The sequence below is a fragment of the Crotalus tigris genome, unplaced genomic scaffold (assembly GCF_016545835.1).
Source record: "Crotalus tigris isolate CLP2741 ecotype Arizona unplaced genomic scaffold, ASM1654583v1 scf7180000017666.27876245, whole genome shotgun sequence".
NCBI classification, from domain to species: domain Eukaryota; kingdom Metazoa; phylum Chordata; class Lepidosauria; order Squamata; family Viperidae; genus Crotalus; species Crotalus tigris.
In genome coordinates, this window is record NW_024096551.1 from 3824983 (window position 1) to 3851852 (window position 26870).

Here is a 26870-nt window from a genome sequence, read left to right on the forward strand (position 1 = left end):
ATAACATATTAAACTTAAACAGAAGTACTGCAAGATATTTCTTTCTCCTAATGTGTGCCTTGAGGACTGAAACCTTTGAAAACGAAAGTTGTCATTTACAGCACTGTATTTCCTCTAATGTTGGCTATTTATATTATTTAATCTTGGTAAGCAGATAGGGGAACTTCTGGTTGTTGTTGTCCTATTTCTCCTGAAGTGGCACACTTATTGTATTATATATTCTACATTGCCTAAGAAAAATGTTCTGCAATATGAATAACAGAGGAGCTGAAGTAAATGAAATACACTCTTTCCAAATGAAGATCAGTAAATTACATGAATCAGATGCATAGAAAAGTAAAATGTATTATTGTATCTTGTACTTCCCAGACCAAATTCCTGTTCTTTAACTATATCTAGCATATATCCTAATATCCCGACTTGACCCCCTACCAAACGTTTGTTATGTTCCATACTGACAAAACATAGCCCAGCCTTCTCAAATTTGTGGATGACAGCTGCTTCTCATTTGGCCAAGATGCAGATTTTTAGAAATTACTTTGCCAAATTAAGGGAAGCCAGGAACAAAATGAAGGATTACAGAGGGAAGAAGTTCAACTAGTGTCCAATTCAATTCCTCCAGTCCATCCCAAGTGGCTTTATTTGCCAAGTAGAGAAGAAGATTCAGTTTAGTGTGGCAATATAAAATGAATGCTAATAATAAATCAAATGTATACATAAACAAAGGTTCTAGTTACCTGGTTTTGATTCATCACATATAAGATAAGTTATGTTTTCGTATAAACTGTCCAGTGCGTTGTAACTGGGACTAAAAAACCATTTCCCCTTCTCACCAGCTATTTCTGCTAGTTCTGTTCTATTTGCATCTTCTATCCCTACAGCAATGACCTGGATGCCTTCTTGCTTCAAAGCCTGAACTGCTGCTGAGAGATTAGGTTTATCGGTGGGTGTTGTTGGTTCATCTGTGATCAGGACGATGATCTTTGTGATACCTAGGTATAATGTTCGGCCACCATAAGCAGCACCAAAGCGTTCCCTTGCAAAATTCAAAGCTCTTGCTGTATAGGTGAATTCTCTTAAAGGAACCAGGTTTTTAATGGCTTCCCTGAGTTGAAATTTTGTGGAATAGGTATTTAGCTGAAATTTTTCCTCAGGTACAGTCGCAAAAATAATAACTCCAAACTGAGCATTGTCTTTGCCCACAACTGAATCATTCACAATTACTTCCATAAGTCTTTGAATCCCCTTGAATTGCAGATCTGTAATGTCTCTGGATCCATGAACTACAAAGATTATGTCAGCAACTTCAGTTTGCTTGCATACTGTCATTAAAAAAACAAAATGGCAGTGTTAAAATAAATTTCTGCTGTTTTGCTTCAATAATCTAGTGTCAAATGCTTCCTCAGCCTTGCTGTTAACTATTAGGACATTTCTTTGAAAAATATGAATTGCTAAAGGTGAAGTTAAAATAGAAACAATAGTGCAGAAATAAAAGTATAGGTGGCTTGCCTAAAGGTTAAGAGCTACAGCTCTCAGAAGCTCTGCGATAAATCACTCTGGGGAGGGATTGCTGAAAGCTGTAAATTAGCAATATCCAGAGGCTGCACCCATGGGGAAAAAAAACCTTAAACCAAGGTAGGATTCATAATGATTAAGTTGCAGCATTTGGCAAAGGCAACTGTTGAGAATAAGAAAGATGATCTTGATGGAGAGGAAGGATCTGTTACCAGTGCAACAAGGAGGGAAATACCACTTAAGCCAAACAGTGAAAGAAGAACATGACTGATACCTCTCTAATTCATATGAGGGAAAGAAGAGGGAAACCCAGATAGACCTTGACTTATGACTATTTGTTTAACAATTGTTCAAAGTTATAATGGCCTTCACAAATGTGGTTTAATAACTCTTACTCAGTTCTGTACTCATGCTTAAGAAATACCATCCCCATGGTCACAACTGCAATTTAGGGGCTTGGTAACCAGCTCACATTTACAACTGGCTGCAATATTCTACAGTCATGATTACAATTTACAAGGGTTTTTTGCCAATTTTTAGCAAAAAAATCCATCTATTGAGTAAGCTGGAGTCACCTAATGATCATGTGATTCACTTAAAAACTGCATTATTTTCTTAGTGACGGTGGTAATTTACTTTGTGACTGTCATAAATTTTTTTATAAAATTGATCCAACTTGAATTATGACTGCAATGTCATGATGGAATTTATGGACCCAATTGAGAACCAGGGCTTTTTTTCTCATAGAACGCCCAGAATGGAGTTCCAGCACCTTTTTGGGATGGAACCTTGTAGGTTAGGCAAGGCGGGTTGTATGACATGTGTGAGTTCTGGCACCTTTTTTTTTTTTTTTTTAGAAAAAAAGCACTGTTGAGAACTATCTGTAATCTGACTTGCAAGATTATGTTACTACTTTTTTTTCTTCCATTCAGTCATATCTAACAAGTCTCTGCATTGTTACTATAGCGAATTTTAGTAAAAGTAATTTTAATCTTAATGTGAGTTGATTTTTTTGTTTTGTCCACATTTTGGTGTCTGATATCAGAATTATCCAAACTATTTTAAAATGTATTGAATGAACCACAGCACTTTCTACTCTCTTAGCATCTAACAATTATACTAAAAAATCTCTCTCTCTCTCTCTCTCTCTCTCTCTCTCTCTCTCTCTCTCTCTCTCTCTCTCTCTCTCTCTCGCAGATTGCATAGCATCTTGTAAGATAACACTTGTAACATTATATAAAATAACATGGACTTCATCAGATGCATGGATACTTTTTTCAGGAATATGTAGGCAGCTATCATGTTTTGTGCAGTAGGGAATTGGACACTTTGTGAAGCCCGTTCTTTTGAATAAGTCACTTTTTCCAACTGTCTTTCAAAAATATATTTTTATATAATGTAAAAGAATCCAGTTTTGTTATAAGAAAGGAAGGAAATATACTGTATAATCTGCATTAGAATTCGTTCAAATTTCAAAACATAATATACATATATATATATTGCTGTCTGAAAGCAATTTGATTAGTGCTTAAATCTTACTTTTCAAACAATGACTTGAGAACAGCACCATTATTTAGAGGATAGAAAATAGGCTGCAAGGTAAAATTAGTTCTGATCTCAAACCTTTTACTGCTGTTTTCTATACAGTTACTTGCCCTGTGAGGTAATCCAGATAACAAACACAACCAGGAGTATGAATCCTGACTTTATTATAAGGTTACATTGGTTGGGCCTCACTCTTCTGGTATACTGGAACAGCATTAAAACTTGGCCTGTCTGCTAGCATGGCATGCAACTTTAAGGTTGGCTGATGGCTTAAGGGCAATCCCTCTGTCTTTTTAACTTCTCAAATTGTTTTTTTTTAATTAGTCTATTTTTATATAGATTTTATGGCTTTATTTGTAAGCTGCCAGAAACACCTAATATACAAATTTGATTAATTAATAAATAAATAGTCTTGCAAGATTAAAAATATTTCTCCCCTTCTTTCCTTTTACTCTCAGGAAAAGGGTCTCGTATAAAACATTTCCCCACATTCTCCCTCTTGAGGCAGAGATATCTTTTACATGCTGTCCAGTTGCCCAGTCTGTGACTTTCCCTACTGTCTCCCAGGTCATTCTCACATACTATTACAATCATTAACTCTGACCCTGGCAATATCTGGCTCTGGGTTATAGCAGAAAATTGGAGAGTGCAAAATAATTTTCTGAAGAAATAACATTTCTCGATTCAATACTTACCCTCCTCAGGGTTGCAAATTTGAAATAGAATTGGTTTCACCAGAAACACGAGGGACTGAAAATAATCCTCTGAAAATACTTTATCCTGAGTTCCAGCAATGTCTAAAAGCTGGGAGTTGTTTGCTTTCAGTATTCCAATTGCATAGATGATGACACCTTTCTTCCTGAGTGCCCTGGCTGCTCTTCTCACGTCGTCGCTAGATTCCTCATCTGTGACCACTATCAAATATTGTTTTACACCCAAACGCCCTCCCTCAGATGTGTCAAAGTAAAGGGAGGCAAAGTCTAGAGCTCTTCCAATTCTGGCTCCTTCTTGAACTTGCCTCATTGTAGTTATTGCTTTCCTCAGGTCAGCCTTGTTGTTGTACTTGTTCAGTGGGAAAACTTCTTCTGGATTGAAGCCAAATTGGAGCAGCCCAATCTGAATCTTATCAGTCCCAATATCAGACTTGTTCACAATTAAATCAATGAAATCCTTGATCTGTTCAAATTCAAACTGATCCATACTTTCTGATGTATCAATTAGCAAAATTATGTCAGCTTTCAAGTTTTTACAGGCTGAAGGTAGACAAATGAAAAAGAGATATAAATATATTAAATAAATATGCAAAATGTTACAGGCCCAATCAATAGGACATTTTCATGATTCAAATCAATAAGACCTTGGCATTCACTGTCTAAAAAATGTTTTTTGACTGTACAGAATGTCTACTCTGAGGTCATTCTTACCAAATTTCTTAACAAGAGATTTTCCAGAACCTAAGCTGCACTTCATCTTTGCAACTGAGTTTCCACTTTTTAAACAATAATGGGTTTTGTTCAGCTTCCTAAAATAATGCAAAATTAATGACATGGGAGTTTTTAAGAAACCTTTAAACAGCAGCTGGACTTTTGTTGGGGTTTCCTCAGTTAACTATATTGCTTATAACTATAATAACCATATAATAGGCATATGCTAGGGAGAAAGAATGAATAGTAGCTATGTTTTATATTATAATATTCATGCAATTGTATTTTCTGAATAAAATACCATTAGAATCCAGTGTTCTTCACATTTACAGTGTTAACCCCTGAGAATTATGTAGTGAAATAACATTTTTAGTGAACTAATATGTGTTACTAATTAAACAATCCAAGCAGAAGTCACCAAGATGTGTGGACTTATTTGGAAGCCTAGCTAGGAGCTTGGATGGCCTGTTCCATGGAAACACTTAGTTATCTGTGCTTGCAGATCTTGTAGGGAATACAGAAATTACCTTAAAGTACTTATTAAAAAGAAGGAAGGAGATCACAGGAGGGAGAGAATGGAACATCTATCCCACACTCCCTCCAGCTGCAATTATCATTATTCTTTTTGGCATGGAATTAACATAAAATTTAAGGTTTAAAATCTATTAACCAGTGTGTGGTATCAAGGGTTGCCTTATTTCATTATTTTATTTTCTTGCTCATTTTTGTCAAATTCTCATTTAATAAGAAGTAAAACTAAATTCTACTCGCTCATGAATTTACTCTCATGGCTTTTCTTTAATAGGTCTTAGCTACCCCTTATATGTAGGAAAAAACAATCAAAAGTGAACCTCATATGGAAGCTTCTGTACTTGAAACAAGTGTCAGCCATACAGCCTTCCCACGGAATATCTTGTTCCTTAATAATTACCCCAAAAGGATGGAGATTAACCCAACAAAGGTGAATTCTTTTCAGATGATGCTTTGAAGACATAAATATGATCCATGTTGGAAAATTAAAAGGAATTTGTTTCCATTTAAGCCTTCAGAAGATTTGTTATGATAAAACATTGAGAATCTTTCATTGAAGAAAACACCTTACCCTCAGGAGAACAAATATCCTGTGCAATATCATGTTTGATGAGCTTCAGGGAATCAAAATCATTCACAAAAAACATCCTGTCTTTGGTCCCAGCTATATCTTCTAGTTCTCTTTTAGCAGCATCCTTGACACCTATGGCATATATAACAATCCCTGCATTCCGCAGCATTTCTGCAGGCATGGTTACTTGATCCTGGGATTCACCATCTGTAATAACAATGAGGAACTGGGGGACATTGTCCCTGGCTGAAGTTTTGAACAAATTCTTCATGTATTGTAAAGCATATCCAGTTTTAGTGCCACCACCAATCTGCCAGATTGCTTTTATTGCTTCTTTTAATTGGGTCAATGTATTGTACTGATTAATCAGAAACTCTTCACTGGGAGCACTTGCATATTGAACCACCCCAAAACGAACTTGATTGGGGCCAATCTGGAACATGCTAATCACTTCATTCATAAAGACTTTCATATCATGGAACTCTTCTGTCTGTATACTGCCAGAACTATCAATCAAGAAATAAATATCTGCTTCCTCTGTCTCTTCACAGCCTAATGAAAAGTAGAAGAGAGGAAAGTAAGAATGGCAATTCCTTTACTGTGAAGCCTACACTCATTTTCAATAAACATCAGTGAGATGTTCTACGGTATTATCTCAGCTTCCCCTACTACTTATCCAGTAGTTCCTTGCACAAGATTTATGTAAAGAACTATTGCCTTAAGAACAAAGTAGGTAGTGTATTACAATTAAGGGTGGAGGAGAAAGTTGTTGAGTTCATACTAAGTATGAAATTATATAATTTCTAATTTTTGAAGCTAAAACACAAGCTGAGACTCAGTAAGTCCAAAAATTTGAAGGATTACATTATGAAAAATAGTAACAACTCTGTATGCTAGGCAATATTATAAGCAAAAAGATATATACTTTGAGAAAGATGCATACATATATAGTTTAATGCAAACACTCAAGCATAACAAGACAAAATGGCCATATTCATATGCATACAATGTAGCTCCTGTTAGCTTACTGTAAATTTAAAGGATGTAAATTTGAAGTTCAAGAAAGGCATAATAATTATTTTTCTGCATCCTGTTTTTTTCCTAGAACATTTTTTCTCCCCAGCCATTTCTAACCTCCAAGCTTTACTAGGGGCAATTTAAAATCCAAAGTTTGAAGATGGAGCACAGATGGGAATATAATTAAGAAGTCCTATTCCTCCCACTCACTATATTCTTTCAACGCTGTCCAGCTTTTGCTTTATGGGAAATGAAGACAAAACACAGAATAAAGCATGGATCTTTTAAGTTGGGGAAGAATGAAAACATCCCCAAAGTCAATCATATCCTGCAAACTTTATAGATAATTATTGAAAATAGTTTAGAATTTCATTATGTAGTTTTATTTGGGCAAAACAATTACCGGCCCAGTGTCTGCTTCTTTCCCTCTTAAGGGAGGAAGGACAAGATGCTTTTGAACAGAGTCACCATAAGCAACTTTCCTGGCTGTTAAACAGAGCTATAGCTTCTTTTCCAATCTTTGATGGATTGGACATCAAACGTCCTATTTGCAGTGGCCAGCACACTGCTTATCCCCCACATAATAGAGCCTTCTGCCTTTGCTTAACACAGCTTTCTCCAAGCCTTCCAGATTATGCAAACAACAACTCACAGAATTTTCAATTACCATTCTATTAAAATGGCTAACAATGCTAGATGTGGCAGTTTATATTCTGGAAGAGAAATCTAACAGGTGAAGGCCGTGTTGAAGACCTTTGGGGGGGGGAGAAAAGAAATAGGTAGCAGAAGGTTGAACGGTGTGAATGGAATCAGAATAAGAGTAGGTTGATGATGGCAAGCTGCCCACCTTGATTCAACTATCTTTCATTTGATGTCATCTACCCCTTGCCTTATTTCTCTCTTAATTTAGCTGCCCAAGAGAGAAAAAGAGAAAGGAGGAATAAGGATATGTGTGCATAGACAGATATGGTAAGTCCCAAAAAAAACCCCTCACTCACATCTAATTTTCCAAAGTTTATTGAAATAGGATTTGAGATTGATCAAGATATCACTGTCTTACCTTCCTTCAGGGAACGAACCTGCACTGGAATTGAAAATGCTTGTGAAACTATTTCATTACAAAGTTGTTTTTTTATAACATATTCCAAGTTCGATAGTTGCAAGAAATATTCCATGGTAGTAACATGTTTCCTTGGGGGATAAGATGCAATTTTGTACAGTTGGCTACTCGCAGAAATGTTTTGGATACCCACAGCATAAACTGTAACACCTGCCCGGCGAAGCTTGGATGCAGGAACAGTGAAATCATCTAGTGACTGACCATCCGTGATCACAACAGCCAATTGCTGCACTCCTTGACTTTTCCTGCTTCCTGCTCTCTTGGTGAAAACTTTTTTCTTTAGGAAGTCTATAGCAGCACCTGTATATGTTTGCCCCCCACGATAAGGCAATCTTTTTAGATAGTTCATAACCTCTGATTTGTCTTCAAATGTATTCAGGCTAAACTCTAATCTTGGCTTATCGCTGTAAAGTACCAAGGCAACTCGTACATCATCTGAGGCAATTTCCAGAGCATTGATTATTTTGAGCAGAAAAGTCCTGATCAATTGAAAATTCTTTTGACCAATGCGAGTGGATTCATCCACAAGAAACACAATGTCTGCCACTGAGGCAGTGGAGCAAACTATGAACAAAATAAGCAAATAAAAGTTAGTAAAAACAAAGTGATAACCACACAATCTTAGAAGATTATTTCCAGGTAAGTGTATTTAACATTACTGTCCGACATTTATTTGTTTAAGAAGTAAGACCCAAATAGATGAAGAAATAATTGGAAATCCTACCAAAAAGTTAGAGGATACCAGGAAAATAATACTGAGGACTATATACTGAAGAAAGAATGGAAGCGCATTAATGTAAACAGTTCCCTGATGTGCTTCTGTTTCGCAAGAAGCCATGAAGCTATTTTCCAATAAGTTAAAGTCAAACATACCTGTTTTAACTTAGGTGCTGATCAGAAATATTTGCTGGTTTGAAAGTAGGTAAATCTTTTCAGTAGGTAAATATATATCATAGTTCAAATTCAGGAATTATCTTTAACCCAACCTCATAATATAAGCAATATAATTAGAACTTGTCTTTCGTGACATGTAATGACCCAAGGCTCCTGGAATTGCTGGAAATTGTCTTGACGTTTTATTAGTAGGTCTATCTAACAATCATATGAAGGGAAAAATTTGAAGTATCTATGATATGCACATTGCACTTATTGGCAATACTAAAAGAGGCTGGTAAACTAAATTCCAGAGAAGGAAGACATGTTTAAGAAAAAAACACCAACAGTTGCAATATACACAGTCAAAAACACGCTGAAATAATTTCCCCTTGGAATCCAGAACTCTGCACAGACCTGATTATTGAAGTCCTTTTAAGAATTAATGACATTCTAGTTCAAGTAAATCCATCTGAGAAAAAATCAGGAAATAACGTTGATTAACTTCATGAGGAAATATAATAACAATCATGTTTTGTTGTAGAAGCTGAATGAATTATATTAGCCTCCTTCCTATTTTAATGTGTAATTCTTATAGTGATATAACAATACCTGCAGGCACACTTGCATCTAAAACAGCCTCATACTCTTGCTGAACGGGTGCTTCCACAATATCTATGATTTTCTGAACCCGAACAAGATCCTCTATATCATCAATCTGGTAAACTAAAGGGGAGGTAGCAATCATTTTCATTTCTTTCTTATCAGAGTGTAAGACATCAACTGTTGCAATGTTCACTCCCATTTCTTTCAGTTCTTTTGCAGGTTTCTTGACATCATCCTCCGATTTAGCAGAGGAAAAAATCACTGTAAATTGTGGTGTTCCTTGCCGAAGACGGCTTCCAGCTTTTTCAACAAAATAGACTTCTCGCAAAAATCGGAGAGCACTGCCAGTCTTCAGAGGGCCTCCCATGAATACAGTGCTCTGCTGAATATGGTTAAGAATATCTTTCTTCGTCTTATATCTATTCAGTAAAAATTCCACTTTCCCTCCTTCGCTGTACTGTGCAAGTCCAATCTGGTATTTTTTAGAGCCAATGTCCAATTGTTCAACAATCTGGACAATTACTTTTTTTACTTTTTCAAAATTGGCAGATCCCATGCTGTTAGAGGAGTCCAAAAGGAAAACAATATCAGCATAGCGCTTTGTGAATGCTGTAGGAAAAATAGAACAGCGTACTTTTAAAAGACGTACAGGATGGAATAGAACTCACATTACAATTACTACTTACTTGTGGCTAGCCGTCTCCTATTGTTCTACTGTGGCAACTATTTTTTAAAATGATACCCACATGTTCTCAAAATCTATTTTTGTCAGAAAGCCCCAAGAAATCAATTACACAAGGTAGGTTGGATTTAATTTAATTATGGAGTGGGACCCAAATCTCCCTGCCTCTTAATTTCAATTTCTTTTCAAGAATTATTTACCAGACAAATAAAGATTCAAGAGATTATTGTGTAAAGCTGCATAATTATTTGCCATCAATTAAAATCTGGTTGAAAAAAGATCAAAATAATCAAAGTCTCCACTCTAACTCATAGAGGGATATATTGGAATATATACAGTCTGACTTCTGTAATTCCTTCTGTAACTTCTGTCTTGTAGAGTGGGAATGAAGATAATAAGATTATTAGACATAAAAAGACAATCTGTCATGCCTATATTACCTTCATTTTTTGTTTTATGAGCCTCAGAGCATATTGTTGATATTCAGCAGTAAAACTAACTACACACACATACACACAGAGGTTCTTTTAGTGCCTTTAGGAATGGCAAAAAATGCATCCAAATGTCTGTGGAACACTAAGTTTTAAAAAAAATTTCTGTGCAAATGCAAGTTTTTAAAAAGTCTTTGACTTTCCAAGTAAAGTAAAGTCTGGAAAGCTTTCCAAATTAAGCATGGTTTCATAGAAATCACAATACAAAAAGAAAAATGCACCATTTGCACAAAAAGAAAACTGTATAACTTAACACAGGAATAAAAGAATAAAAATACCTTCTGAAATCTTACATTACCACCAGAGGCCATTTAATTACCTTTAATCTGGCTCTCCAAAGCAAAGCACATTGTTTCAAGAAGGCTGTTGATAAGGTCTTGAAGGATATCAAAATTGTCAACATTAAACAGAAACTTGTTAAAAGGTTGGTTTGCAATATTCATAAGTTCAGTGGTGTTCTGGATCCCAATGCCCACCACATAAATTAAGATTCTTTCATTTTTTAATTTGCGGGCTGGAACTTTAACTTCATCATGTGACTCCCCATCTGTGAGTAGGACCAATACTTGTGGGATATTTTCTTGGATTCTGCTCCCAGCAGATTCAGTGAAGTATTCTTCCTTGATAAAATCCAAAGCAGCACCTGTGTAAGTGCTTCCTTTCCGTAAGGTCAAGTTCTCTATATGTTCTAGAATATCATTTTTTGAAGGATATTGGTTTAGATGAAACTCGCTAAAGATTTCATCACTATACTGGGCCAGTCCAATTCTGATCTGGTCATGACCAACAAAAAGGTTGGAAATCAGGTTGTAGAGGAAACTTTTCACCTTCTGGAAATTCTCCAAATCAATGCTTGATGAACTGTCCACCAAAAACACAATGTCAGCCACAGTGGCTTTTCGGCATACTAAATGAGAAATATACATATACAAGAAGAAAAAGGAGAGTTCATTAACCTTTTCAATCTGAGGTTATTTTTTACTTCAAATATAACTTGAGAATTCCTTACTCTAATCATGTAAATCTTTTTTTCCAATGAATTTAATTTGTTACACTCAGAACCAAAATAAAATATTTAAATATATTATTTCAATATCCCTTTGAAATCATACATTTATTTCTTCATAAAAGCATTAGCTACTCCTAGGCCAGTCATTACATCAACTTGCTTAATGACATCCAGTGCCTGAAAATGTAGTTAGCTGCTAAATTGCAACTCTTTATATTCAAAAGACCCAAATATATTCTGTTCTCGAAATAACCCCCATGCACTGCTAGGCTTAAAGTGTAAAAATTAAAATATTTTAAAAGGAAGCCTGGAGAGAATACATCTAATGTATTCTATGGAGGAGCCTAAAGATGAAGCAATGAATAAATATGATGAGCTATAATATTTTGGATAAGAGGTAGGGTAAGGTAATAAAAAATAAAATAAGATAAAATAAAATAAAAATGTGCATGGTCCAATTATAATGGGATTTAGAACCAGTTTCAGTATGCTTGATATTTGGTATAAGTGTAATGATACACTTGCCCTGCTAAGGCAATGGCTTTCAAGCCACACTTTTAATTGCAACAGATATGAGTCTAATAAATAAATAAACAATACACTGGCTTTTGTCCTATAGTTTTGATAAGCTAGAAATGTCCACCTAAGAATAATTTAAATGACCACCTTCTGGATGTTTGGACAATAATTACAAAATAGGCATGTGAATAAGAACTTCAATTTTCTCTTAAACTAAGAGGATTTACTTTCTTTCTTTCTCTCTCTATTCCTGATGCTATTGTTTATCTAAGTGTGATAGTAAGAAATTTTGTTCATGAAATGTATCTTAAACTGAAAAATATTCTCTCTGTGAGCACCGGGGAACCAGCCTAGTCTGTAAGAATTGGGAAATCAGCCCAATTCTTACAGAATGGTAATATACATCTCATGCAATTGGCAGGCCTTTCACATTTTATGAAACTTCAGATGAAATCAGTGTCCCATGAAATTATTCCGTATAAGATACATTTGTATCTTTCTCAATGTACATGTTTGGGAAATGATATAGTTATCTAGAAACACTAGGAGTTTTTAAAGGAAGAGACATGGACGTCTAACTTCAATTTAGCGAGTTGTTCAGGGAATTCTGGGAGTTGCAGATGGATTGACTCCAGACAAATAGATATTTCAAAATTTCAGTGGAGAAAAATAGTTCTATGACCATTTAATGAAAACTGGGCGTGGTAAAGGAGAAGAGAGAGGGGAGGGAGGGAGGGAGGGAGAGAGAGAGAGAGAGAGAGAGAGAGAGAGAGAGAGAGAGAGAGAGAGAGAGAGAGAGGAGGGGAAAGAAGAAAGGTTTGTTTTCACAAATGTTTATAGTACCTCATTTTATTTTTGCTCCTCTTAATACTATAACTATTAAAATGTACAGCTGACTAAAATGAGAACTAAGTCATGCTACAGTAAGTCCAAGTGGGAAAGGATGCAGATTTTGGGACTTTCAAAGTACGGTATTTTTCAGAATTCACTTTGCTATGAAAGAACTAATTCTTGACCCTTTTCTTTTTCAAAGGACATCTTGTAAAATACCTAGGATCATAAAATGAAAATTGGCAGCATATGCATTTTAAAAAGTAAACAATAGTCGGCAGTGAAAAGAGTTATCCTATTAATATTATGAGATGGCTGAGTAGCGGAAGTGGTTCCTATTGCATCACACAAGGAAGTAAGGAGGAGAGAATCAATTTGGTCTAGTGGTTAAGGCATCAGGCTAGAAACCAGAAGACCATGAGTTCTAGTCCCACTTTAAGCATGAAAGCCAGCTGGGTGACTTTGGGCCAATCATTCTCTCTCAGCCCATGACATCAAGCAACAAGCTGGTTGGTCAATTCCAGTCACAAGCAAGTGTTGACCCCAAAAAAAAAAAAAAAAGCAGATTCTGCACTTGTGGGAAAACACTAGGAACGAAAAAAAGAGGTAAAAATGAGATAGGGAGGAGGTAGTGGTCTTACTCACTTTACAGCAATAAAATTTACTGAAAATTATTTCTAAAGAATCCTGAACATCTCTTTTCATAGCAGAATAAAAATTTGGAGAAATTGGAGACCAATTTTAGTTTGCTATTCTACTCAGTATTTTAATAAAAACGGCCTTACCTGTCTTTAGTGCACCCATCCCCAGAGAGGTTTGCATACCCCACTGAGATACCTCATAGGATTACAATATAATGTTAATGCATAATGCAAAGTCTTGTTGGGGGGCTGGGGGAGAGCAGGGGAGACTGCTTTATCCTTGCCATGCACTTGATGAACAACAGATTCCCATTTCCAACCATAGGCCTGGCACTGGATAAGATGTTGCAAATTACACAAGCCACAAGTGTTAGATTATATTATCTGTTGTACATAAAATAAGGGGTAGGAGGCTATTTTTCATGTAGAAAACAGTTAGCCTTTTAAATTTACCTGGAAAAATATGTATAAATTCTTGAGAGGCTTCCTCGACAGTAGTACATAACACTTGGAGTATGTTCTGAGAGATACCTTGCAAACTAGCAAAATCTTCCACATTATAAACATGCATTTCCTCTGGATCACTAGCAATTTCCTGAAGCTCAGACAAAATAGCATCTTTGATGCCTATGGCATAAAGTATGATGCCTGCATTCTTGACTTCTTCTGCTGGCCCAGAAAAGTTGTCTTGACTTTGCCCATCTGTTATCACTACTGCAATTTGGGGAACACCTTCACTGTGTCGACTTCCAGCCATTTCACTGAACTGCTCATCTAGCAAAAACTTCAAACTTTTTCCAGTTTTGGTACCCCCACCTTTGTAGATTAGATTTTGTATTTTCTTTAAAATGTCCTTTTTCTGATGGAAAAAATTCAACAAGAATTCATTGCGAGGATCATCACTATACTGAATCATCCCAACTTGAATTTTGTCTTTTCCAATGTCAAAACTATTAACCAATGTGTAGAGAAAGTCTTGTATGATTCTGAAGTTTTTAGGTCCTATACTCCATGATCCATCCACCATGAACACGATATCAGCGACAGAAGCTTCTCTGCAGACTGAAGAAACACATGATAGTTTCATTTTCCTTTCTTAGCATTAATTAGATGTGGCTAATTCACTACCACTGAATGTCATGATCATTACTTAAAATATTCCAATTTTTGAAATTTTCTAGCAATCATAACCAATATAAATTACATGAACAACTGAGGCTTTCATATCTTACTTTTGATTTTGTGTTGGGAGGGAGGAATCTAGATGCCTACTGATGAATACTGAGTACTATGTCAATTGAATCATTATCCTCCAATTATTATTGCAGAAATGTTTTCCTTTTTTTCCAAAATATGTACTCTATTCAATTACATTTTTTTTCTTTCTCCACCCATGCTGAAATACCAACTTATTTTGAACAGCAGTGGTTTATTTTTGCTTCTTTGTTCTTCTGTAGAAGGATAGTGTCTAGGACAGCTTCCTAACTAGTATTTCGATATGTTTTTGGACTATAAACCTATTGGCACTGAGCATGGGGCAAAAATGGTGGTTTAATGCAAAATTGTCTAAAAATTACAATTAAGTAAACATGAGAACAGCTGGAACTATGATCATTGAAGATCATTCAAGATCTTTGAATGATCTTTCATTCAAGATCATTCAAAGACTTCCACCCTTTCCCTTTATTTCCCAAACTCCAAACTAAGCTTTCAAACAGCTGCCAAACTGCAGCATTCACAAATGGAAGGTTTTCCCATTTGGAAAGGCTGTGACTGAATTCAAATCAATGACAATTGCTCTACAGTCTTTGGATTATTATATCTATTTCCTGAACCTTATTTTCTTTTGAAAACTAAGGATATTTTGTAATTGATCTTATTGAATATCAAAGTATGACATTACCAGTAGCTTGAGCATCTGTGCAGCACCAAGTAGTTAAAATGGAAACAATAAGAATGTAGCTCCAATTATTCATCTTGACACACCTCCACGGCAAATACTTTTAAAAAGAAAAAAAACCTCAATTATCCATTCTAGAAAAAAAATCATACTATTCTAATCCAGAATTCCACTGTCAGTAAGCTTACATTAACTATTAGTATATACCACAGGTTGGCATCTTTGAGCCTTCTCCTGTGGCTTCCAGCCTCTTCTGCCATTTGCAGAGACAGAGACAGGCACTTGCACTTCCCCCCTCTCTGTGTGTGTGTATGTGTTTGTGTGTAAAAAAGAGAGTGGCCTCACCCTATTCTCCGAGGAGCTCACAAGCTTATTGGACGGGGCTCCTCCCTTGGCTGCATCTCTGCAGGAAACAGGAAGCAGGAAGGGCAGGAGAGAGAGAACCCAATAAGAATGTGTGTCAGCTTGTTGGAGAACAGCTTGAAGCCAGCTTGCCAGGTGAGCAGAAGATCGGAGAGAGGGAGATAGGGGGGGAAGAGAGAGAGGGAGAGGAAAGAGAGAGAGGGAGAGAGAGGGGGAGAGGAAAGAGAGAAAAGAGAGAGGGGGAAGAGAGAAAGAGAGAGAGATGGAGAGATAGAGAGAGAGGGAGAGGAAAGAGGGAGAGAGAGAGGGAAAGAGAGAAAGAGAGAGGGGGAGAGGAAAGAGAGAGAGAGAGGGAGGGAGGGAGAGAGAGGAAAGAGAGAGAAAGAGAGAGGGAGAGGAAAGAGAAAGAGAGAGAGGGAGAGGAAAGAGAGAGAGAACTCATGCACAGCAGCCTCTATATTTTTTAACTGAACTTTTCAATCAAGCTCCCTCCCCCTCACGCACATGCACAAGTTTTACGGCTCCCAGTGTTTTCTTTTCTCTGGGAAATGGATCCAAGTGGCTCTTTGATTGTTTAAGGTTGCAGACCCCTGGTATATACCAACCTTCTCTAAACTGGTGCATATTGTTCAAATACATTTATTATAATAATAGCACTTATGTATGATGGTTAAGAATTATGACTGTAGTCCAATACAAATGAAGGGTACCAAAGTGAGGAAAGCTATCTATTGTGCATTGAAATGTATGGTGCTAAATGTCTAGCTGGACTGTATCAAAAGTATTGTCTGCATTTACATAACACTCATGGTATAGTAGTATGCTTGAACAAGTTATTATCCTTCCAAAGGTGCTTTTTCAAAAGGCAACTGGACTTTCTTTCAAAAAAGGGCTTAGTCCTTAATACCAAAACAATTGGGAGTCACAGTTGCAATCATTGTTTTAATCTCAAGTAGTTTCTTGAGGCAGAAATGGAAACTCACAGCTGAACCCAAGGAAGGTTAGAGATCCCTAAACCACAGTTGACATGGGGATCTTTGGAAGCTCAAAATATAGTTTGAGCCTTAACTATGGCAAGCAGAAACAATGATTTGGTGTATATCAGAATTAGTCTCAAATTGTCAAAATCTGCTTTTAGTCTTTTGGCTGTAAATAGTCAGATGGAGAGTGTCAATAGTTAGGCCAAACATCTATTATAATTAATAAAAGAAAGCAACTGATTCTGAATTCATCATGATAAGGAAATCTTACAGATAATATTAGCATTCTTTACCACAAACTAAATAATTAGAATATGTTGCTGACTGTCCAGCAACTGTTCTGTTCACTGAAACATGCTTCATGTATTTCAGAAGCTCCTTCAGTACGACCTTCTCATTGTATTTTTCCCTTTATGGAAAGTGCATTTTTCCCTTTATGGAAAGTAGACTGCAAACCAGTTCCAAAAATCCTGAAAGCAGTACCATCAGTCAAAGCATGGCCTTGCAAACCGATGTTGGCCTTTTCATAACAAATCCTTTTTCAAAACTAGCTATGCCAAAATGCTTTGAATAAAGCCTCATAGCCTACACATCATATGAGAAGGAGAGAGTGGATTAAAAAGGAAGATGAATGCAGTGATTTATAACAGCTGAAGCTTAGCTCTGTGTGGACATGCAAAAATCTAACCTCAGAGTTCAACTTTCATCAACTCAGTGCCCTCTGGCTAACCTGATTTGGGGGTTATGGGATTGCAATCCAATGCAGCCCAGTCCATTTAGAAACATTTGGTCAGGAAATCTGCTTTTAAAAAGTGGATAGTGTCAGAATCAAATAATAAGCACCAGAATGAAATTGTTGAGTCTAAATCTTTCCAGAATTTCAGAAATAGATAGATAGATAGATAGATAGATAGATAGATAGATAGATAGATAGATAGATAGATAGAGATATAGATATAGATATCTCTCTATAATTTTATTGAATCGTTCTAATTTTGAAATAATTAAAGATACTCTCCAATCTTAGAATAGAATGTCATTGGATTAAATTAGCTGAATTCCATAAAACATTTACTTCATGACTGTTTTTAGGATGATGTGATGCAACCTGCCTAGACTTGTGTTCTTCTCTCTTTAATAATACTTTGATTTACAAATCATAGATAAATCATCGTGTGCTATTCTAATTTTATCTTATCATGTTGCATGAATCCAGCTATTGTTATTTATTTACTAAACAATGGTTAAATAAACAATAATTTATGTTACATATGAGTTCAAGAAAATTCTTGCCGGTCTTCTTCATTGGTGTTTAACCATTCACCTATAGCGATAATTTTCTAAAATCTCACAGTAAGCTCAAACATCACAGTAAAATTCAATAGAAATAGAATTTTAAAAGAGAAGCTGACTCACCTGATGGTAAACTTGCTATTTCATGTTAAATGTATCAGCACTCAAGTGACAACTCTGACAATGTTCTTTAATATATTTTATAAAAGGGGTGTGTGTGAAACATTAAACTCTCCTTGTATTAAGGTAACCAATCATCCTTCTTTAGGGAGGACAGCCTTCTTTTGTAAACTCTCTCAAAAAGTGTCCTTCTACATCAGCGGTTCTCAACCTATGGGTCGCGACCCCATTTGGGGTCGATCGACCATTTCTCGGGGGTCGCCAAACAAGGCGATCCGCCATTTTTCCCCCTCAGGGGGCGCCACCGCGCATGGGGGCGCCGCCGTGCGTGCGCAGCTCCGCATGGGGCACCGCTGTGCATGCACACCACGCATGGGGGCGCCGCCGCGCATGTGCAGCGCCGCATGGGGGCACGTTTGTGTGACGGGGGTCGCCGTCACATAAACGTTGAGAACCACTGTTCTACATGTCCTCCTTTTCGATATTTGAAGACTAATCTGTAAATCTCCGTATTCAATCAATGCCGATCCGATCCGTTTCGTGTGATGTGACATATTTGTATTTGATATGACGATTCGTCAAGGCTCGGTGCAGTGCATCTAGATGTGATTACGAAATGCATGCGCTCCACACATAAGAATTGTTTTCAGAGAGTGTGCCGTGTGCAAGAGTGCACCACATGCAAGTGGCTTCTTACTGAAACACAACACGGCACACACGCACGCATTAGACTCACTTTTTTTCTTCAATTTATTTGTGTCCTCCTTCTCATTGTAAAAAAGTTGGTCACCTTACTTGTATACAGTCTTGGTCTCCGGCATGGGGTGTTTGCATCCAGCCTCAAGAAATGAGAAGGAATCCTTTTGTCTCTGGTTGACTGCAAACACCCCAAGCTGCAAACACTCCATGGCAAATTCTGCTTGGATTTCAGGACAGATGCAGTACAGGAGATTTGCAATCAGCTCCCCAGAAATGAGAGGGGTTATTCTTGATGTTGGGCGCTAGCTGCAAATGTCCATGCTGCAAAGCTCCCTGCCAATTTCTTGCCTGGATTTCAGGATGGACCTTTTTCAGCCAGCCTCTTTGAGGGTAGGCAAAGCTGAGATCCTCTGGCAAGCACCTCTTTTGTTCTCTCTTCTTAATGACCAGGAAATCACTTAACAGCTGCAACTGGGAGTACCAGGATTGCAGTTGTTGAGTGAAGCAGTCACACTCTCAGCTTCCTTTAACAACCCTTCACTCAATGACTAAAATTCTGGTCTCAACTGTAGTTTAATTCAAAGACTAGCTGTATGTATTAGCCACTTCCCCCGCGCCAGCTGCCTGAATAACAAAGAAATGTTCTTGGCTCTCCCCCCCTTTTTTATTTTAATTAAGTCCTTCTTAAGATTGCTGAATTCCACAGCAAAAAGCCAATAATCTTGAGGAATGAGAACAATGAGCTACAACATGCAACACTAAAAAATATTGTTCAAAATTTATTTCATCTTTTGTTTAGATAATATGGTATCAACCATGTTTCACTCGGATAATTGTTTCCAAGCAATCTATTGCAGTGACTAACTTTTTTATAAACATGGAATTTCTGGACAGCTTTCAGAGCAAAATCAAGCACTAATATCTTGGTAATAAGATTAAGTCAACTAATTTGGAAAATAATCTGAGTTAGTAGTTCTACTACTATGATTTGAAAATCCAAGACTATACAGATAAAATTTGTGAGGGACTCCAAATGAAAGTGCTGTTTTAGTATGAGATTACCTATCTCGTGATCAGATGATATTGTAATGAATGGGGGGAGGGGTTTCCAGCAACACCAATTCTATTAGGATCAGAGACTAGATTATTAGACAGATGTATACATTAAGGTTAGAGTTACCTAGTGTTCAGTAGTTACAGTTAACAATTTAAAGGCTACCATAAAGACCTCCAGTTGATAGTCATAAGGTTAAAATACAGATCTAAAACCATGAGACCCAATGCATCAGAGAGTACCTTTTCTAAGTATCAAATTTTATTAAAATGCAGCTTTGGTGAGCTGCCGTTCATTTCATTAGATATATAGAATAATTAAACTGATATAGGATTTAAATGGAGGTGATATGGGTGGGGAAAGGGAGGAGGAAATAGATCGCTTATGCAGATACAAATTACATGTTAGACATATTACAAGTATATCATCAATTAACAATTGCAATCTTGCTATTAGGCTCACCTCACCAATTCTGCCTGCCAGCTTTATTATAAGAGAACATTTTAAGAAGCTTCAAACAATATGTTGACCAAAATATTGGGACAGTAAAATTTAGATAGCAATGTTACAGCGGTGAACTTGTAATTCTGAGGCATATCAATTTTTAAGGAGCAATTGCTGCTTGAAACAAACAGCTGCATACTACATAGGTTCCTGTTACAAGGTGAAGAGTCTTAGTTACAGAAGCAATGGATGCAGTGGTAGAAAATTTGAAATACCAAGACGGAGTTAAGGACAGTTAGTCAGGGAGAAATATATATATATATATGGTCACTAAGAGTTGATTAGCACATAATCAATTAAAATGTTCCTATTAGAACAGTGGTTCTCAACGTTTGTGTGACGGCAACCCCCGTCACACAAACGTGCCGCGCATGTGCGGTGGTGCCCCCATGTGCGGTGCGCATGTGCGGCGGCACCCCCATGCACAGCACGCATGCGCGGCGGCACCCCCTGAGGGGGAAAAATGGCGGATCGCCTTGTTTGGTGACCCCCGAGAAATGGTCGATCGACCCCAAATGGGGTCGCGACCCATAGGTTGAGAACCGCTGTATTAGAAAGGGTGCCTTCCAAAATCCCATTATAGAACTGGCATTTTTTTGGTAAAAGGAGGTGAAATGAGCATCCTGGCATGTCAACCAGATAGAATATGAAATTCTGTTAAAATTTACTTTCTTTTATTGTAAAGAAAAGGAAGTGAGGTGTGTTTTTGCAAGCACCTGGGACACCAGCTGAGGCAATGAGTTACTGGCAAACAAGAAATCAAGCATTGGTTGGTTTGAAAATCTCTATACTGGCCATAAAGCAAAAATGTTGACTATCTCTTGGTTTTCTACACATCCATGATCATGTCTTGATGCTGAAAGTAATCAACACACCCTGGATCAATTTCAGATGTGTTTTAAACTTGGATAAGAAGGACTGGGAAATGGAAAGGAAGATTGATTAGAACTGCTATATGTTAGATGTAAATCAAATCAATCTTGCTCAGTGAAAGGAAGCAGTATGGATTTGTAATCCCTGAAAAGAATTCCAAAATTGATAATAACCAGACAATTGGACTATGGAGTTATAGTCCAATATCACATCTGGAAAGCACCAAATTGTGGAAGAGATTACTCAAAGTAAGAATTTTTCACACTGTATAACATACAATGTAGATAAATTCTCTTACAATTTACAACAATGCTTTGAATTTTATTCCCAAAAAATGCTTTTCCAGAAGACAAGTGGGCTTTCTTGGTTTTTTTCTTGAAAATGTTTTACCTCTGAAGAACTGATGAAGCTTCTTGGATGAGAAGCAAAACTCCAGCTGCCTTCTAGAAAAACACCTTTGGGATAACAAATGTCCAGGATGATTGATAGTCTCCGTAGATGCTCTGAACTTTACTGAAGACAGAATTGTGACAGGATTTTTGGATTATTGGATTTTTCCATTCCAGCATAGGATACTATCATACAAACATTTCCACCTTTGGAAATATATGCCCCATGACTGCACACATTTTTATTTTTCCTTATGGAGAAATGAATGTCTTTTCATCGTGTGTGTCTATATTAACCATCCATTGTCAGGACTGGCAACAAATATGAACAGCTTATTTTTCATTTATTTCAATCGCCAATGGTGGCAATTGGATGGGATTTACTTCAGTCATGCCCCTTGCCCTGCAAAGGCAACATGTGCTGCCTTAAAAAGGCTGGGTGTGATGTGCCCTTCTTCACTAAAGTAATTCACAACACACCTCTTCCAGTATTCTGAAGCAGAGAAACACACTGCTTTATCAAAAGCTTGGAAGGCATTAACCTTTGCCCAAATGCAACCTCCCTTCTCAAATATGCACAGACTTAAAAATTAATGGTATTTGTACATCACTATGTTCTTTTTGAAAACAAATCTTAATATTAACATGTCAAAAGGAATTTGGTCCATGGAGCAGGTAATCACTATTTCTGAATTTTGCTTAAGTCTGCAAGTAGTGCCTCAGTTTATAGTTCTTTGTATCAAAAAATATTCATGTGCATAGAAAACCTATGGCTGTGGCATTAGATATCAAGGAAAATGGTTAGAATCAATCTTTTTCCTGACATTCTAGTTTTTGACATAGGAGAACTGATTTTGGAAGGCTTCCACAGAACAAAAGAAACATATCTAAGTATGTTCATAATCTTCTACTTGAAAACAACAAGCATGCAAAATGTTTGTGTTATTCATGTCATTAAAAAACATTAAAAGTAACATTAAGAACTGCAGCATGATGATAAATACAGGGTGGCATGGAGAGGATATTAGCTATATTTCATTTTCATTGAAATTAAAAGGTCCATCCTGCAGCTCCCCACAAGCTAACTTTCAGCTGCCTAATCTTACCTATGCTGGATTTGGGAACAAGTTTGATTTTTTGCTGATTCAGTGCAGGATATTGCACAGTTTATAGCCAAGTGCATCGGATTTAAGATTTAACTGCTTTTAATTGTTCAAAAAGCAAAGGTCCTTTTCACAAAGAATTCATTTTTTTTCCTGGTCCAGATAGCTATAGCCATGTAGGATTTGCGGAGAGGAAGTACAATTTTACAGGAATTGTTTGTCATTCTGCTCTGTTTCTTTAATTTTTCAGTAAAACCACAGCATTGAAATAGTTAGGTAGTTAGTTCTCCATTCAAGTACTATCTGGTGTCTAGTTGACCTTACTGATCCTCAAACTAAGTCAAAGTGGAACTGGTTAGGATTTGAATAGGAAATTACTCTTTATGTTATAGAGCAGTCTCCATCTACTCTAAAAGCATTCTGTCTTGAAGAGTGGGACTATATCAGTTCCTTCTCATTTCAAAAATGAAATATATTGTTCCTTAGTTGTTCCATCATGGAGCATTCTGGATTCCTTCAATTCAACAAAATCATCAATCAGGAGTCAAGAAGTATGCCATCAGTCACAACTTCTGACCTCTGAAATGAGATGCCTCACCCCCCCCCTTAAATTTGTGTGGCTTTCACCACTTTCACCATTCCATAAGGCCTTGTGTTAAAATTGATGGAACCCCTTGTTGGATGGGTTCCATCTATGATTTTATATAGATGACCAGATCCTATCTTATTTTGTCCTGTGCTATATTTCTATGGTTAATTATATTATGAGCTACTTGGCTCAGTCTGAAGCACCTAAATTGAACTGAAACAAATAAATAAACATCTGTCCTATAGTAACTAATGTACACATCACCAAAGTTCATTTTATTATGTCATTGAACCCCAATCAACCATGTGCATTTTTATATTAAAAAAGTTTTATGTGGGATATCTTCATCTTTAGAGATGAAGTTCTTTGCTTTTTTCTTTACTTCTCTTATTTTTTTCTTTTATTTTTTAGTTTGTATTAGTTTCTTTTTAATTGTAATATTTAATAAAAATATTATTAAAAATGTTCCCAACTTTTCCACTGAACAAAAAAGATTTTGAAATATGCTCAATATAGCTCAGTGAAGCAAAAATATGGTTCCCAGTGATTTATTGTGACTATGCTAATTAATCAGTTTTAGCCACATATTAAGTTAATTTCTCAAAAAAAGGTATTTTTGCCACTTAGCTAAAGATTGCATACCAGATCATATTATGCATTTTATATATTAATTGTAAGCATTTCACAAAAAGGGGAACAAAATAAACACAAATAGAATAATATTCCCCAAAAATGTTACTGACATGGTATTCAGTTATAAATGCTAATTGTGAGAAATTAAAACCCTTATATCATCATTACAAAATGTTTTCTACCTATTTTTATAAACAAAAGAGGGAAAGGGAAAAGAGAAAGGGATGGAAGATGTATTTGCTGTGGTATGAAAAACAATATTTTTTGGAATATGTAGATACCACTGACAAATATGAATATTGTATTTCTCAACATAGTTATTTACAATTGTAATAAATACACATTTGGCAGTATTATATCCCATATAATATTGGCATCTCTTATTTGCTGCTAGATTATACGGTCATCTGACTGATATCCCTTTTCCTTTCTCTATTTGAAAGAAAATTTATTCTTGGATTAGATTTTGTACCCAGACAGAACTGTGGAATCTTGTATGCTTTTTATACCTTTTTGCAATATTCTGCTTTTTATTTCTTTTCTTTTGAACTTAGAGATACAAAGCATGAGGCAATAGTTTAAATAACTATTAGTAAATTATTTTAGATAATTATTCTTCCTCTTACCTTCAAAAGCTGTTGCGTATTCTTCCTCCTTTTCTCTGCCCTGCCTTGTCTTCTCTGGAAGTCTCAGGTAAAGGATGACATCTAAAATACAAAAAGAAAAAAGAAAACCCCACAGAGCTTTAACACACATGTTCATTGTTTCATTTTCCTTCATAGAAAGTGATTCCCCCCCCTTTTTTTAATAAGGGCTTGTTCCCATAATTCATAACAATCACAAGGATCTAGAAACAGTTAGCAATGCATTTCAAACACAGCCATTCTAGGAGGTAAGAAAACTTATTTAATAATCCTCTTCTTATCTTCACAGTGAGGTCATCCACACACAACATCATTAATCTATTCAAAGCACAGCAACACTAAAATGCCTTGATAACAAAGACACACTTTTCCCTTTAGAGGCACAGACCAAAGGATGGTGAATTCATGCTGTTGTCCACAAAATCCTATTCATTACCAAATCAGTTAATTTTAAGTGTTAAACGTCTCCTTGAAGTTTTTATTAATGAATGATCTCCTGAGACAGCTGCTTCATGTGTTTTTAAGTAAAAGAAAGCAAATGGAAAACTTGGAAGAACAAAATTGCACTCACCAAACTACTTAGAAGTCCATCTGAATTTTATCTAGTGGTCCATATATTTGCTTTCAGTCATCTCTTATTCCTCTGGAAAAGGGGCAAACACACTCCCTCCAAACTTAGAAACCCGCCTCCTAATTCTCTTTAGGGCAGACAGTTTGGAGAATGTGTCCTCACAGATCAACCTCTTGATTCCTGTTTAAACTGAATAAACGCCCTGGGCTGCAGCAGAAAAGAAGTGTATTTCCAAGATGCATTTAGAATATATATATTCCAAAATAAACTATATACTGAGTCAAGTTGTTTGGATTTCAATTAAATCCCTGCTGGACAACAAATTGATTCAGTGTCTTCAAACATTTATTTATCTCCATTTCCCCTCTCTCTAAAATGGGATGATTATTACAGTATTACTGGATTATTTATAGCAAAGCTTATCTAATTAATGACAGGCTGTTAAATAAAGTATAGCTTATGAAGAATAATAAATAACTGATCTCTGAAGCAAGGGAAATTGTTCTCAAGTAAATATTTTTTCAAATGCTACATAAATACAGGTTTAGACATAACTTTACCAAAAATCTCCAAAGCAATAAAAATTATTCCTACAGTTTTAAAATCACAGGTTTTACATTTCAGTTCCTTTCATCTACATTGTAATATTTATGAGAAGTTAAATGTAACTTATTGTATTTGCTTAACAAAATACAAATCAAGATAAGAAAAATGTTAGAGTAACAAAGTCAAAAACAACCTAGGAAGTACCTATAATGTTTTATCAATTATCTTCTAAATCTAATAACAAAGATATTTTTAGCACATAAAATAAAGCACATACTTAATATGCCAATAAATCCTATGTTCTGTTCTTAATCTATGCTGGCAAATAGATCTCTAGAGGAATCATGAAGGAAAAAAATCCTTGAGGTCTTGAACTTCAAAGGCAAGTTGTTCATCAATATAAATGTCAGGTTAGATGGATCAAAACATTTGACTCCATAGAGATATGTTCAGAGCAGGCACACATAGAGACTCCACTTTTTTCGGTGGCACTTTGGTGCCTGGCCAGGTTGGCCAATTTCCCTCTTTCTTCTCCCCATTCCTCCTCCTCCTTTGACAGCGGTGGGATTTGGGAGATGATCAATCCCCATTCGTGGCATGGCCGCCAACCAATCGCAGCACCACCTCTCAGGAAGGCAACACCAACTGCTATTTCATAAAACTCATTATACATTTATGAAATACTACATGTTAATTCCCTTGGTATTTGTTACTTCAGTAAACAAACATATAACATAAAGAGAAAAAGTGCCAAACAACAAGCTATCATTTGGTGTTATGCCCCAAATTCCCCTGAAATTATAATAATAATAGTAAAGTTGGAAGGGACCTTGGAGGTCATCTAGTCCAACCCCCTGCTCGGGCAGGAAACCCTACACCATTTCGGACAAATGGCTGTCCAGTCTCTTCTTAAAAACTTCCAGTGTTGGAGCATTTACTGCTTCTGGAGGCAAGCTGTTCCACTGATTAATTGTTCTCACTGTCAGGAAGTTTCTCCTTAGTTCTAGGTTGCTTCTCTCCTTGATGAGTTTCCACCCGTTGCTTCTTGTCCTGCCTTCAGGTGCTTTGGAAAATAGCTTAATTCCCTCTTCTTTATGGCAGCCCCTGAGATATTGGAATACTGCTATCATGTCCCCCCTTGTCCTTCTCTTCGTTAAACTAGACATACCCAATTCTCGCAACCGTTCCTTATATGTTTTAGCCTCCAGTCCCCTAATCATCTTTGTTGCTCTTC

At 36.4% G+C, this 26870-nt stretch overlaps 1 protein-coding gene across 3 annotated transcripts in view; it reads right to left on the reverse strand.

The window, feature by feature from the left end:
* LOC120304996 (collagen alpha-6(VI) chain-like) overlaps positions 1–25390 on the reverse strand; it is a 93595-nt gene extending 68205 nt beyond the window's left edge. Inside the window, exons 1-10 of one of the 3 annotated variants that reach the window (XM_039336238.1) lie at positions 25091–25390; positions 24502–24582; positions 15279–15375; positions 13829–14437; positions 10695–11282; positions 9209–9811; positions 7664–8287; positions 5587–6138; positions 3756–4313; positions 738–1322 (exon numbers count right to left, since the gene is read on the reverse strand). In XM_039336238.1, the coding sequence (XP_039192172.1) occupies positions 738–1322; positions 3756–4313; positions 5587–6138; positions 7664–8287; positions 9209–9811; positions 10695–11282; positions 13829–14437; positions 15279–15351 (4192 nt within the window). In that variant the 5' untranslated portion in view covers positions 15352–15375; positions 24502–24582; positions 25091–25390. Of the gene's footprint in view, positions 1–737; positions 1323–3755; positions 4314–5586; positions 6139–7663; positions 8288–9208; positions 9812–10694; positions 11283–13828; positions 14438–15278; positions 15511–24501; positions 24583–25090 lie in introns of those variants that run through there. The other 2 variants (XM_039336240.1, XM_039336239.1) reach the window with 2 other exon arrangements.
* Between the last annotated feature and the right edge of the window lie 1480 nt (positions 25391–26870).